The sequence below is a fragment of the Lolium perenne genome, chromosome 3 (assembly GCF_019359855.2).
Source record: "Lolium perenne isolate Kyuss_39 chromosome 3, Kyuss_2.0, whole genome shotgun sequence".
Classification (NCBI taxonomy): domain Eukaryota; kingdom Viridiplantae; phylum Streptophyta; class Magnoliopsida; order Poales; family Poaceae; genus Lolium; species Lolium perenne.
In genome coordinates, this window is record NC_067246.2 from 331,453,933 (window position 1) to 331,468,970 (window position 15,038).

Sequence of the window (15,038 nt, forward strand, 5' to 3'; positions counted from 1 at the left end):
TTTGGGATAACCAACAAAGACATTTATCCGTTTTTGGTTGTAAACTCTTAGACCAAAATTTAAAGAAAGGACTATTAGGGTTTATACCCATGCCATAACTTGTATGGTGTCATTTCAACGGATCATGATGATGCTCTATTTAGTGTAAAAGAGGTAGTCTCTAAAGCATAATCCACAAAAATTATAATGGCATTAATATTTTATCTCATCATTGACACAACAAGGTTTGGATACATCTCTTGGATACTTCATCATCACTATGATACTTCAAGAAATGTGAGTTGTAGAACAATTTCATAACTCTCTTAGATGTTCGCTAAAACTCGTAATTCAAATATTTCCACTATGATCCAATCATAGATATTTGACTTTTCTATTACGATGATTTCCACTTCATGCTGAAATTTATTTGAATCTATTCAAATGTTTAAAACTTCTTCCTTATAGAATATATCCACATATATATACTCAATTCATTGTTGGAAGTTTTCATGAAGTAGAAGAATCTCCCGCACACAACTATGTCCAGTGAACCATAAACATCATCATGTATGTTTTCACTAAGTTAGTTGCCCGTTCAACTCTTGGCCTATGAACGGTATTTTAGTCATTCTTTTAAGAAGAGATTTGCAAGCGCCAAATGATTCATAAATCAAATGACTCCAATAATCCATTTGCATGGAGTTTCTTCATGTGTTCCTTTCCAACATGACCTAAATGGCGGTTCCACAAATAAGTGGAATTCAAATCATTTGCCTTACGGCATTTTAGCGTCTGTGTTATGTATGTGTGTTTCACCATTAAAATTTATAATAACTTATCCATCGTTCATGGAGTAATGTCATAATTTGAACAACTCATTGTTTTTATTTGACAAGAGCAAAATAACAATTATTAAGTTCTTTATTATAAATTCTAAGGGCTAGATAGAATGCCAACGATGAACATAATAACACTTTATTTTTGTTCCAGACGTACATTCCTATCATATTCCTTGTCAGTCACTTAGGCCATTGTATTCTTGTATTGCGTTGTTTTGTATGACACTTCATACCAACCAATATGGTACAAATACCCAAGAATTTCATTGTGTGACCAAATGAGGAATACATCCATAACATGTATATCATTGATATACACCTGAGCTAGACTTTCTAGTCTTTTCTTTTCTTTCTGCCAAAATATCTTTTGTAATTTCTCTTTTAGCTTTCCTCATTATTCAGAAAACATTTCTCCTTCAATAACTTCTAGGTTTGTTGGTCAAATACCAATAACCTTGAGGTTCTTACTTTGAAGTTGATCATCATATGACAAGTGTTTCAGATTTCACTATTAGTAACTTTGTAATATGATGAACAATTTCACTCATAATTTTATCCATCATATCATGACGACTTTTCGAGACCATGTATGTACATGCTAGGCTCGTAAAGTTTAACCTCAGTATTCGCATGTGCAAATCTGGCTTGCACCCGTTGTAAGCACACGTAGAATCTATAACACCCGATCATCACGTGATGCTTCGAAACAACGAGTCTTAGCAACGGTGCATACTAAGGACAATCACTTCATGGATATGCGAATATCGTTAGTGCCCCAATAGTTGGAGGATTGGGATGCCTTGCGTCTTCAACCTTCGTACATTCCCATAAAACTTATGAGTTTATGTAGTCTCACCAAATTATATTCTATCATCTTGCAATAAGGTCTTAGATATCACATATATCTCATACCTTGATTATTTCTGAAAACTAAATTTTCAGCTCCTTACTTTTCAAACAGATTTGAACTTTAAGTTTCACCGAGACAAGATAACTTTAGGTACTAATTGAAACCATAGTTCTTTGAATTAACAATGTGAGGTTTACTAAAAGTTTGCAATAGGACTTAATCAATTCTTGATTCTTTAACAATACGGTACCAATCCGTAAAGTTTCTTGTCAGAATTTAACAGTATTTCCATCTCAATTACAAGACTTAGCGCATGGTAGAAAACGGATGCCAATACTACAAAATTAATTCAAAATACTACTCAGACTATGTTTATGATAATTAGTTCATGTTTTAATCTAATTACTAATGAACTCCCACTTAATACAACATCCCTCATAGTTGTTAAGTGGTACACGATCCACATCCACTACACCAAAACCGATCATCACGTGAGATGATGTAGCTTCAATGGTGAACATCAACATGTTGATCATATCATCCATATGACTCGTGTTCAACCTTTCGGTTTTCGTTGTCCCGAGGCCATGTCTGTACATGCTAGGCTCGTCAAGCAAACCCAAGTATTCCGCGTGTGAAACATGGCTTACACCCGTTGTATATGAACGTTGAGTCTATCACATCCGATCATCACGAGATGCTTCGAAACGACGAACCTTGGCAACGGTGCATACGAGGGGAGAACACTTTATTATCTTGATATTAATGTGAGGGATCATCTTATAATGCTACCGTCGCGATCTAAGCAAAATAAGATGCATAAAGGATTAACATCACATGCAATTCATATGTGATATGATATGGCCCTTTATTCTTTGCGCCTTCGATCTTCATCTCCAAAGCACGGACATGATCTCCATCATCAACGGGCATGATCTCCATCATCGTCGGCGTAGCGTCAAGGTCCATGGCGCCGTCTTCATGGTTGTTCACCTCATGTAGCAACTATTACAACTACTTTGAAATACTACTCAACATGAAATTTAAAGACAACCATAAGGCTCCTGCCAGTTGCCACAATACAATAATGATCATCTCATACATATTCATCATCACATCATGGCCATATCAGATCACCAAACCCTGCAAAAACAAGTTAGACGTCTCTAATTGGTTTGCATATTTTACGTGGTTTAGGGTTTTCGAGTAAGATCCAATCTACCTACGAACATGAACCACAACGGTGATACTAGTGTTGTCAATAGAAAGAGTAAATTGAATCTTCACTATGGTGGGAGAGACAGACACCCGCAAAGCCACTTATGCAATACAAGTTGCATGTCGAACGTGGAGCAAGTCTCATGAACGCGGTCATGTAAAGTTAGCCCGAGCCGCTTCATCCCACCATGCCACAAAGATGCAAAGTACTCGAACTAAAGACAACATAAGCATCAACGCCCACAAAACAATTGTGTTCTACTCGTGCAACCATCTATGCATAGACACGGCTCTGATACCACTGTAGGATAACGTTGCATAGAAAACAAAAATTTTCCTACCGCAAGAACGCAATCCAAGCCAAGATGCAATCTAGAAGATGGTAGCAACGAGGGGATGATCGAGACTCACCCTTGAAGATTTCCAAAGCCTATAAGAGTAGGCTCTTATTGCTGCGGTAGACGATCACTTGCCGCTTGCAAAAGCGCGTAGAAGATCTTGATCACGGTGCCACGATCGGGCAGCACCTCCGTACTCGGTCACACGTTCGGTGTTGATGAAGATGACGTCCTTCTCCCTGTTCCAGCGGGCAGCGGAAGTAGTAGATCCTCCTCCGAATCCCGGCAGAACGACGGCGTGGTGACGGTGGTGGTGGAGAACTCCGGCAGGGCTTCGCCTAAGCGCTGCGGGAGTATTTATGTGGAGGAGGAGAGGATAGGGTTTGGGGAGAGGGGGGCTTGGGCGCCGGCCACTTGGGGGCTGCGGCCAAGAGTGGCTTGGTGTGGCCGGCCCCTCCCCTTGGCTCCTCATTATATAGGTGGAAGTCCCCAAGAGTTGTAGTCCAAGTCTTCGAATAAGACCCCAACAAAAATACCTCCCAAAAGTGGGAAACCTACTCAAGGAGGGAGTCCTACCCAAGGTGGGACTCCCACCTTTCCCTTAGGTGGGTTGGTCGGCCAAGGAGGTGGAGTCCACCATGGACTCCACCTTCCCACTTGGTTGGTTGGTTAGGGTTTGTGGAGTCCCATCGGGACTCCTCCTTCCATAGTGATTTATTCCGGATAATTTCTAGGAACCACCTTCCATAAATGCACCGGATCATTTCCAAACTTGGAAAGTGACTTCCTATATATGAATCTTATTCTCCGGACCATGCCGGAACTCCTCGTGATGTCCTGGATCCCATCCGAGACTCCGAACAAAACTTCGAACTCCATTCCATATTCCATATCTACTTAAACGACATCAAACCTTAAGTGTGTCACCCTACGGTTCGCGAACTATGTAGACATGGTTGAGACCTCTCTCTGACCAATAACCAATAGCGGGATCTGGAGATCCATAATGGCCCCCACATATTCAACAATGACTTTAGTGATCGAATGAACCATTCACATACGATACCAATTCCCTTTGTCACGCGATATTTTACTTGTCCGAGGTTTGATCGTCGGTATCACTCTATACCTTGTTCAACCTCGTCTCCTGACAAGTACTCTTTACTCGTACCGTGGTATGTGGTCTCTTATGAACTTATTCATATGCTTGCAAGACATTAGACGACATTCCACCGAGAGGGCCCAGAGTATATCTATCCGTCATCGGGATGGACAAATCCCACTGTTGATCCATATGCCTCAACTGATACTTGCCGGATACTTAATCCCACCTTTATAACCACCCATTTACGCAGTGGCGTTTGATGTAATCAAAGTACCTTTCCGGTATAAGTGATTTACATGATCTCATGGTCATAAGGACTAGGTAACTATGTATGGAAAGCTTATAGCAAATAACTTAATGACGTGATCTTATGCTACGCTTAATTGGGTGTGTCCATTACATCATTCATATAATGACATTACCTTGTTATTAATAACATCCAATGTTCATGATCACGAAACCATGATCATCTATTAATCAACAAGCTAGTTATACAAGAGGCTTACTAGGGACTCTTTGTTGTTCACATAACACACATGTATCAATGTTTCGGTTAATACAATTATAGCATGGTATGTAAACATTATCATAAACACAAAGATATATTATAATAACCATTTTATTATTGCCTCTTGGGCATATCTCCAACACTAACATGATAGCACAATGAGGAGAAGACAACCATCTAGCTACTGCTATGGACCCATAGTCCAAGGGTGAACTACTCACACATCAATCCGGAGGCGATCATGGCGATGAAGAGCCCTCCGGGAGATAATTCCCCTCTCCGGCAGGGTGCCGAAGGCGATCTCCTGAATCCCCCAAGATGGGATTGGCGGCGGCGGCGTCTCTGGAAGGTTTTTCATATCGTGGCTCTCGGTACTGGGGTTTTCGCGACGAAGGCTTTAAGTAGGCGGAAGGGTAGGTCAGGGGGCGTCACGAGGGGCCCACACACTAGGGCGGCATGGGCCCCCCTAGGCCGCGCCGCCTTAGTGTGGCGCCATCTCGTGGCCCCACTTCGTATCTCCCTCGGTCTTCTGGAAGCTTCGTGGAAAAATAAGACCCTGGGCGTTGATTTCGTCCAATTCCGAGAATATTTCCTTTGTAGGATTTCTGAAACCAAAAACAGCAGAAACAAAGAATCGGCTCTTCGGCATCTTGTCAATAGGTTAGTGCCGGAAAATGCATAAATATGACATAAAGTGTGTATAAAACATGTGAGTATCATCATAAAAGTAGCATGGAACATAAGAAATTATAGATATGTTTGAGACGTATCAGGCACCCCTAACCGCCGGCGCACCATCATGTTGTTCCGCCGGTGGTAAGCAAAGTACCACCGGTGCACCGACATGGTGGTGCGCCGGCGGTAAGGGGGCCCGATTTTCAGATTTGCCTAGACCTGGTTCACCCTTATACCTGGCGCACTAAAATTTTCCTGTGCCGGTGGTATTTGGTCATCTTCGGCGCGGCCGAAACATGGTGTGCCGGTAGTATTTAGCACCGGCGGGCACCATTTTTGGTGCGCCGGCAATAATTTATGCGGCTATAGGCCTTTTCCTAGTAGTGGTTGGCCATCTCGATGCTGCCCTTTGGTTGCCGTTAGGTGATCGTGACGTAGCACTGGGCCATCTCGGAGTGGTGGCGGCTGTCCAGGGCAGTGGTGCAACATGGAGGCGCGCCGCTCGCGGCCTTTTGGACCCGTGTGGGCCGGAAGGGCCACGACTGTTATGTTCGTGGCTGCCTTGCGGTCAGCCTAATCTCCTCCTCCACGGTGTTGCATGTCACGTGGCTAGATTGGCGGCCATGGTTGCCTTCGATCTAACGACCTTGTTTCGGTGGGACAGGCGCCTGAGATAGCCGTTTACATGGGGTATCGGCTTGAATAAAGGCGACCAATCCTAGGGTTTCTGTTGCGACAAGACGAAGATATGTCTTATGCATGTCCTCCTTGATCTTTGCCAGAATTTTCCGTTCTAGAATGCTCCACCGGTGAACTCCCATCTGGTGTTATGCCTAGAGTTTGCTGGATAGGATGGGATTCGTTGGTTCGCACTCATGTTTTTTCCGGCTATTTGGTTAAGGAGATAGCTGCGCGAAGCTCTGCTATATGTTGCTTTCATGGGACATGTTTGGTTCTATGATGAAGTTGGAGGTGGAGAATGTCATGGAAGTCAAGATTGGGGGACTAGTAACGGTAATTTCAGCCTTTGCATCGATGAGGAACTTACTTGGAGTTTTGAGATTCGTAGCAGGGATAAATGAATGGGCGTGACAAACGTGAAATTCAAAGTCTTGTTTTTCAGGATGAAAATCCAAGGCCTAGCCTTAATTGGTTGTGACTAGCAATGACCTTGTTGAAGGTATTGTTTTGAGAGTGTGGACTATCTTCACGATGAATCCCAAAATCTATGATTGGACGATGATGTTGCTTATGCACTTTTCCTTCTTCGATGCATCTCTTTTAGAGAACTTGCACTTTATGTGTTGTTTTGTTGGTGGATGTGCTGCTGCGAGGACTGCAATTCTGTAGCGGGACTTTTTCTCTTTTTAGCATTTTTGATGTGTCCATATGTGATACTATTAGGGTATTGCGTTGTTGTAGAGTTTGGATGTAATTGGTATTTTCGTCATATTAATATATTCTTTTTATAAAAAAACTTTGGACAGCGGATCCAAGGCTAGTGAATTTTTCGTGAAATTACCAATTTTCTCCTTGCTTCGGCATCTCCTGAAATACAGGAGTGAAGAACTAAACACTTCTGATATTCAGTAATTGACGTTGATGTATATCTAGTAGTACATGCTAAAAAGGTTGGTTCCTAATCTAGAATCTAACGGGAGAAGCAATAGCAGCTAGGACCACTAGTGGAAACAACACAACTGCAGCCATGGTGAAATTGACGGGAGCATCAAGGGTAAATCAGATGGGAGCAGCCCAGAAAAATCTGACCGTAGTAGTGACAGTAACAGCAACATGTCAGATATTAAACAACATAACAGTGATTATAGCGCATAAGCGACAAAATCGATGAAACAGTCTTTTATGTGAGGCATTTGGTACTCCAACATCCTGTGCAGGCAAGCAGCAATATAGGCCTTTTTGGTAGGCTGGGCCGGTTTCTTGGCTTAGTGCACCAGCGAGATGAGAGCCCATGCGTGTTGAGAATGGGCAATGGGTGAAAACGCCACTCGATTGGCAACCTATGCAGAATTGTTTGGTCCAACAGAAACGAAGGGCTCGGTCTGTTTGGTTTCATAGAGTCCAGCTTTAGCCTCACCATTTATCTACATGGTAACCTTACCTCTCACCTCCTCACCTATTACAAAGCTTGACGCCGTTGTCACGAAGCCTGGCACCACGCCGATGCGCAGAAAGATCACCATGCCACTCTTGCTGACGATGGCCAAGGCGGCGTGCGCAAGACTGTGCTAAATATGGTAGGTCGAAGCTTTCGGTGTAGCACAACAAAAACGTCGCCACCATGACACCGCCACGGCCTACACCTACGTGGTTACCGCCATGGATTACTTCCTATCACATACCATAACCATCACCACCATGACACCGCTGGCCACGCACGTCACAGACATCACCACGTCGACGAACACCATCATGTCACCGCAGTTCACGCCCGTCAGAAGCATTACAATATCACCGAAGACGTCGCTGAACACCACCATGACACCGCCGGTCACGCTGATCATAGGCATCACCACGTCACCGAGCATGAAGACGAACACCGCCATGACACCGCCGTTCATGCCCGTCACAGGCATCACCATGTCGCCGAGCACGAAGCTGAATACCACCATAACACCGCCAGTCACGCCGGTCATAAGCATCACCACGCGCCAACCACGAAGACGAACATCACCATGCCGCCACCACCATGGATTATCACCTCTCGCTTGTCACCTATCATCACCACGTCGCTGTCAATGAAGATGGCAAACGAGAAGTTGAGCAAGAGTACTCTAAACCTTACTCACACATACATACACATTACATTATACTTGTGAGACATTTATATCTGTGAGACATTTATGTATCAGTATACTTGTGAGACATTTATACATGCACTCTGGAAAGTGGAGACTGGTGCGGTTGCCCTAAGAAGTTGACGAGGCGAAAAGCTTGAGGTATAAGGATCTTGGTCGTTTGTTAAAATTTCTGACGGGCTGTATAATGTTGACAGCGAGGAATCACTTCATGAGAATGAGACAAGAGCACTGTTAGAGGGAACTCGACAGAAGAGTACAATTTTATAGGCCTATGCCCGACCGTTGAGGGGGCATCCTCTAAGTTATTGGGTGATAGCCTGTCTGTTAGTGGTGCCTTAATGGGAGCTTCTGAGTGTATGGAACTATGGGAGGAATTTAGGGAAGCCTATCCATCTTGTATTCTTGTAGAAGTTCCTCTGGTCAAGCATTGTTCCTGAGAACTATGGGAGGAATTGACAGTCAACCTCTTAAAGCCCGTACTATTGCAGTGGGAGCAGACTTCATTTTACTTGGTTTGATCTTGTTTATGACATAGAAGCTGATAACCTTATCAACTACGGTAATCTTGTTGGAAAAGATGAGCAAATAGAAAAATTGGGATATAAGCTACTGCTTGCGTTTACACGAAAGATGTCAGGTTTGCTTGAAGCTTTGGCACTTATGGAATAAACTAGTGTGCTTCTACATGAAGATGTTAAACCTGTATGCAGCTTGCACACCGTCTCTTTACAAGATTTTTATTCTATGTCACCATCTTCGCTCTTCAGGTTTCTCCTACGTCGTGATTGTTTTGGAAAGCTTAGGATGATCCTCTTTGGATACATTGTGGACGAATGAAGCGGCAATGAAGGCTGTTCAGTTTTGCTGTCATCTGATTCGGCTTACAGTTTTTTCCTGTTATGCTTAGGCTGTTCAGTTCAATGCCTAAAGCACAAATTGAGGTCGAGTGCAACTGCTAGTGCAGAACAAGAGTTGCGTGTGCTTTGCGAACCCTCATATGTTTATCTGATAAAGGATTCTACTTGAGAAGATAAAAATGGCTACTTAACTTAAAACAATTTTGAATCCGGGTTTAAGAAGGAAAAGGGAAATCTCCGATTGAAGGCATGTCCTGTTGCTAAGGAACTTCCTGATGGATTTGCAAATTGGGAATGAGGAATAGGGAATCTTCATGTAAAGGCATTTACACACTGGAATTGTGAACTGGGAATTTGAAGATGAATTTCAGACATACAATCCAGCTTATATTGAAATGTTGCAACAAGTAGATTCCATGGAGATGTAATGAATATGATAATTTGGAAGAAGAAGAAGCCCTCTTTCAGAAATTGGGGTCAGAGTTCAGATCTAAGTATTGTATCACAAGCTGCGAGCAACCTTACATGTTGACCATCTCATTCTCATCTACGCATAAGCAACAATTTTGTTCAGGGAGTGGTATTTTATACAAACGGAAGATAATAAAGTTTATCAGTGAGCTAATCAGGCTCAAACCTTACATCAAGGTCGAATGTTGTTCTTCTTTTATGTGTCTTCTCCAAGAAAAATCTGATATATCTGCTATTATTTGCCATGTCCGAGAAAATTCAGAGATGCTATCTGAACTTCCCAGCCGTGCTATGTTACCATCCCTTGATCGTCTGCATGGTTTACCATGTATTTATCATTTCGATTTGTTTCAGGTTATTCAATCTAATGTAGTTCGTTAAGCTGATCAATTGTTGATAGTGTACGCTTCGTCATGCCACCACCTATGTTGCCCGGATACGGCGATACGGATACGGATACGGATACCGCGATACGGCGATACGGAAATTTTCCAAAAACACAGATACGGGGATACGTTTCTATATATATAATAAACATTACAAAATTACTGGTTTTTGCTCAAGAATGAGTGTTATTACTATATATAGGAGTATAGGAGTACCGTGATATAGTTGTTTTGCCAAAAAAAGCTTGTCAATTGCAACGGTGCAGCCCTCTTTTTTCCACCTAGCTGTCAAATAACAATTTAGTAAATTGGTAATAGTAAAAATGATGAAAATCTAACTGGAAAGAACATCATGCTTACTTGCTTACAATTACATTGCTAGTTTGCAAATGTTTCTATTTTCACTCCGTTCATCTTGTCCTCTATTTCTCCATATCCCAGACATGTTTAATCTTTACTGAACTAGATTAGTAGATTGCAGACTGCAAGGGCTTCCTCCAGAACCAATAATCCAATATACGTTGCAGCCAGCAGGAGTGCAGGACCATGACGAAGCGAGAGATTGAGATGGGAAGAGGAGAAACTAACCTGCTGTCCTGCGATTGCGATGCAGTGGCGGAGGGATCTGCTTGCCGGCGATTGGTCCGGCGGCGCAGCGGCCATCGATCTGTGTTGAGCCCTTCTCTGATCCGGAAACTTTACCTTACCTGCAGTCCGGCACACGCACAGTCCAGCGGCAGGCGGCGGAGGGGGCTGCTCCACGGCTGGATCCCTTCTCCGGTGAGGCAGCGCAGGCCACCGGCGATCAGTTGGTGTAGCGGCGGCAAGACCCTAGGTCTGGAGACGATCAGGAGGTGAAAGGACGAGAGAAGGGGCTGCCGTGCTGGTCGCTTTATACGTTGACTCGTCGAAGATTAGGGTATTTTCGTATCCGTAACGTATCCCAGTGTATCGTGCACGTATCCGATTTATTTTATTATTTTTTTTAACGAAAAATCGGCTGATACGGCTGGGATACGTATCCGGTGCCGTATCCACGTATCTCCGTATCCGATCGTATCCGACCCCTGATACGTCAGTTTAGAGCCGTATCCGTGCAACGTAGGCCACCACTAGCACATGATGTGTCAACAGAAACAATAGATGGATAACGAGACCAAAAAGGGGATAATTTATCTCGATGAGAACAATAGGACAAAATAAGCACATCAAATACATATAACCCAATAACTCAGACAGACAATTACACAGAATCTCAAATTTATATACTATCGAACTCAATTGGAGAAGGTGTTTGATAAACCCCCAAAATGCTTTACAGAAGGGAACTGTCGATGTATCAGTATTGGGGAAGGGGCCTTGTTTCCTATAGAGATGTTGTCAAATCACTAAACCTTCTATAGACAAGGAAGCAAGCGATTTATTACAGTTTAAGTCACATTATCCGAATGTGTAGCAGAAATGACATGAAACAAGGCATATTATACAATACCCACAGTGCAATACACCCAAGAAGAAATGCAGATTAATACGGTCCTGTGTTGCATCAATCCTTCTTCTGGAACCTGAGTGTGAAGGCCTGGAGGGATAAGAGCACTTGCTTGATTCGCTCTCTGATCTCAGCGTCAATAAGGTTCCCATCGCCGTCAAACTTAGGTGGCTGCTGAAATGCTTGGACAAATAGCTCTGGCTTGTTGATGAAATGAAGATCTAAGAACACCCCAATTTGACGGAGATGGTACTGCGATCTGCCTCCTCCAAAGCCACCTCCAGCACTGACAATCGCGGCAGGTTTGTCTGCCCAGCAATTCTTTCCTCTGGAAGCCCAATCTAGTGCATTCTTCAGTGGGGCTACAGTTCAAAAGCATAGCATGTCAGCAAACACATAAACGAGCATCGGCAAGACAAACTAACACTTAAACAGGCCGTCCAATTCCATTGGAGGCATGGAAATTCTAGTTCTGCTTCAACTGTAGGCCATTTTCTGCAACTACAAGATAGTGTCCAGCTTGTAAACAACTGGATTTTTCAGGATAATCTGTCTTTTCTGTTTTCTAGATATCAACATATCCATTAATTAATAGTAGGGTGTTAGGAAACTCAATCATTTTATTCCCCGTGAAAATATGGCATGTTATTCTACCGAGCCTAGTGTATGTACGGACCAGCACATAATACATTTAGTGCTTGTCATAATTTTGAATTCCAATTATATGGACTAGGTACATGTACAAGCGAAGGTATTGCTCAACTGGACTGCCCAAATTGGACATTCAGAAATGTTTCATTTAATCAAATGCAAGAAGCATACCACACAAAAAATACAGAACAGAGTTAAAGTGACGAGAATCATCGCAATGATCAATAGGAAAGAGGGGCAACCACTATCCACTAATATTAAGACCAAACAAATATTAAAAGTTAATGCAGGTATTTCAGAGGAACAAAGACACATCTAGCAATGCTGAGATACAATACTAAAGGCGCCAAGAAGGGTAGATGGTTAGTAATATCTTAGACCCTTTGAACAAATAATATAACTGAAACACCATAGTTTTCGTCATAGTAAGACTACTAGAGATTAGCTTATCTAAGCATAATGCTCTAACCAATGCAACCAAAATTCCGAACTGGGTGGACCCAGAGTGGGCAAGAAAAATAAATTCAATAAATTGCGAAAGCCAGGATTCAAACTCAAGACCTTTTGCTGTAATATCATGTTAAGGTTCATGCACTAGCCAATGCATCCAAAAGTCCAAACCAACATAAAGGACTAGACAGCTCGCATATACACTTCAACAATAACTACCGAAAGAGCAAGATCGGGAACTAATATTTACTGGATGGGAAATCATGTGAACTGAACTTAGCAGAGTAACGGCAAGAAAAATGTTTTAGATTTCTCCTGGACGAAGCTGAGAGAACAGCAGCAGGATATACGGTTCAGTAGAAAGGGCATTTCTTAGCACTACCAGTAGTAGTCCATAAACTATATTAAAGTGAGCTGGAAGGAAAGGAATACAGGGTAGAATGTTGGGTTTTTTTTAATCTTCATAAAATTTGCAAGAAGGGAATAAAGGAGGTTCCACTACTTGATGATAACACGCTTACTGTCGAAACAAAGTGTTCCATCATTTTCAACTGTAGCAAGGATTTCATATTCGGTGGTCACTTGTTTAGCAGTTTAGCTACAATGTGCTATTTGGTCATGTTTCCAATATATGTATATGTTCGACAGCAGTACACTAACTGAGCATTGTGTGCTGGGAATCAGTTCCACTAACTGTCCATCATGGGAATCGAATGGGAGGCCACCCAATTTTGCATCATGACAATCAAATGCAAATCCAACTTGTGAAAACTGCACTAGACCACACCCACAGCCGTTTACCGACAGATCCAGGAAAGCGTCATTCGTGGAATTGAGACAAAACATGTGTACGGGGCAATACATGTCCGTCAGGGGAAACATATCTGACATATAGAGTACTAGGGCTGCAGCTGGCAAAGACTTGGCATGGGGATGAGATTAAAATTGAGGAGGGGAACGCGCGCGCGTACTTGCGATGGAGTAGTTGAACTCGGGCGAGCCGAAGAGGAAGCAGTCGGCGGCGCGGACGTGGTCGCGGAAGGCCTCGACGGCGGGCGGGAATCCCCCGTCGGCGGTCTCGAGGTCGGTGTTGAGCAGCGGCAGGTCGGAGATGTCGACGTGGTCCACGCGCATCCCCGGGATGGACTCCTCGCACACCTCTGCGGCTGCATCAGAGGAAACGAGGTCAGCAAGGAGGAGAAGGGAGAGAGGCTGGAAGGGGGAGCGTGCGTACCGGCGCGGAGGAGGCCGCTGTTGTAGGAGGCCTTCCGGAGAGAGCCGCAGACGGCGACGACGCGGATGATGGGTTCCGCCTCCATGCTGCTTTGGCTTTAGGACAGAGGAGGGGTGGGTGCCTTCTGCGTCGTGAGCTTCCGGGTGTTTGGTCTGCTATGCTTTCCTCACCAGTCTGCCTCTGATTGTGAAAGCCTGGCTGCGACCCGAATATTTACGGGATTTCTATTTTCGTGTCCTTGATTTTTTAGCTGTGCTCAGTTTTTTCCAGCTGCTTAGTTTTTTCTCAGTTTTCCCTAAGTTCTTGTTTGAAACGCGCAGAAGCAGCTCAGACGGCATGATTCCCGTTTAGTTGACCGTTCCGTGCTGACGTGTGGGGCCGCGTCGTGTGGGCCCGCGTCGCGTGGGGCTGGTAGAAAGGGACCGCGTGGGACAGGACGAGATAGCGTTTGGTTGCACGTGAGCAGGAGCTGGGTTTTGTCTCTCTCGGCCCAAATTGGCATTTTCCCTTTTAAGAGTACCTTTTCTGCCTCCTCTCTGCCTTTTTTCACCTAATTAGTATCAAATCTAGAGAAGCTTGCATTTCTGTTTTTTTTCAATTATTATTTGTGCCTTTTGGCCCTCGTTGTTTGTCCAATATGGTAACAAATCTAGTAGGGAGCTCAATCTAGTACTCCGTCTGGTCCATATGTATGTTAAATCTAGAAGCAAATTTACAGGGAATGTACGATAATTTTACAAGGTCATATAGTAGAATAGGGATAGATAATAGGGATCCCTCCCTAGATAATAAGCTGCATTCAGCAGCCAAACATAATAGGGTTCGAGGTTCTTCACAGCACCATCATACTAACAACATAACAACGAGGGATCCCTAGCTAACAACAAAGGGATCACAACAACAAAATGGAGGAGGCAGCAGCAGCACACGTCCATGACTCCGCCTACCCTATCTACCTCTGCCTCCACTTGTTGCTCCCCTTGGGAGCCTTGGGCTTGAGCAGAGGTATGCGCCCGACGGAGATCTCCACCCGCTGGATGCTGCGGAGGTGCATGCCGAGCGCCATGTGCTTGGCGCGGAAGGAGTGAGGGTTCACCGACGCGCCGACCTTGGGGTTGGTGTATCCGATGTTCTCGGCATGCGTGAGGAGGCAGTTGAAGTCA

General features: G+C 43.8%; 1 protein-coding gene and 1 long non-coding RNA gene across 2 annotated transcripts; both read right to left on the reverse strand.

Annotated features, from left to right (window-relative positions):
• Positions 1-7,793: 7,793 nt before the first annotated feature.
• On the reverse strand, positions 7,794-10,973 carry LOC127345828 (uncharacterized). Its single transcript, XR_007879019.2, has 3 exons — positions 10,412-10,973; positions 10,268-10,336; positions 7,794-8,251 (listed from the first exon to the last, which is right to left on the reverse strand). It is a non-coding gene; the product is annotated as an uncharacterized lncRNA (long non-coding RNA).
• Positions 10,974-11,294: 321 nt separating this feature from the next.
• On the reverse strand, positions 11,295-14,034 carry LOC127345827 (probable NADPH:quinone oxidoreductase 1). Its single transcript, XM_051372364.2, has 3 exons — positions 13,876-14,034; positions 13,613-13,807; positions 11,295-11,902 (listed from the first exon to the last, which is right to left on the reverse strand). Exons 1-3 carry the CDS (start codon positions 13,958-13,960, stop codon positions 11,598-11,600), a joined length of 585 nt encoding a protein of 194 aa, XP_051228324.1. The 5' UTR covers positions 13,961-14,034; the 3' UTR covers positions 11,295-11,597.
• Between the last annotated feature and the right edge of the window lie 1,004 nt (positions 14,035-15,038).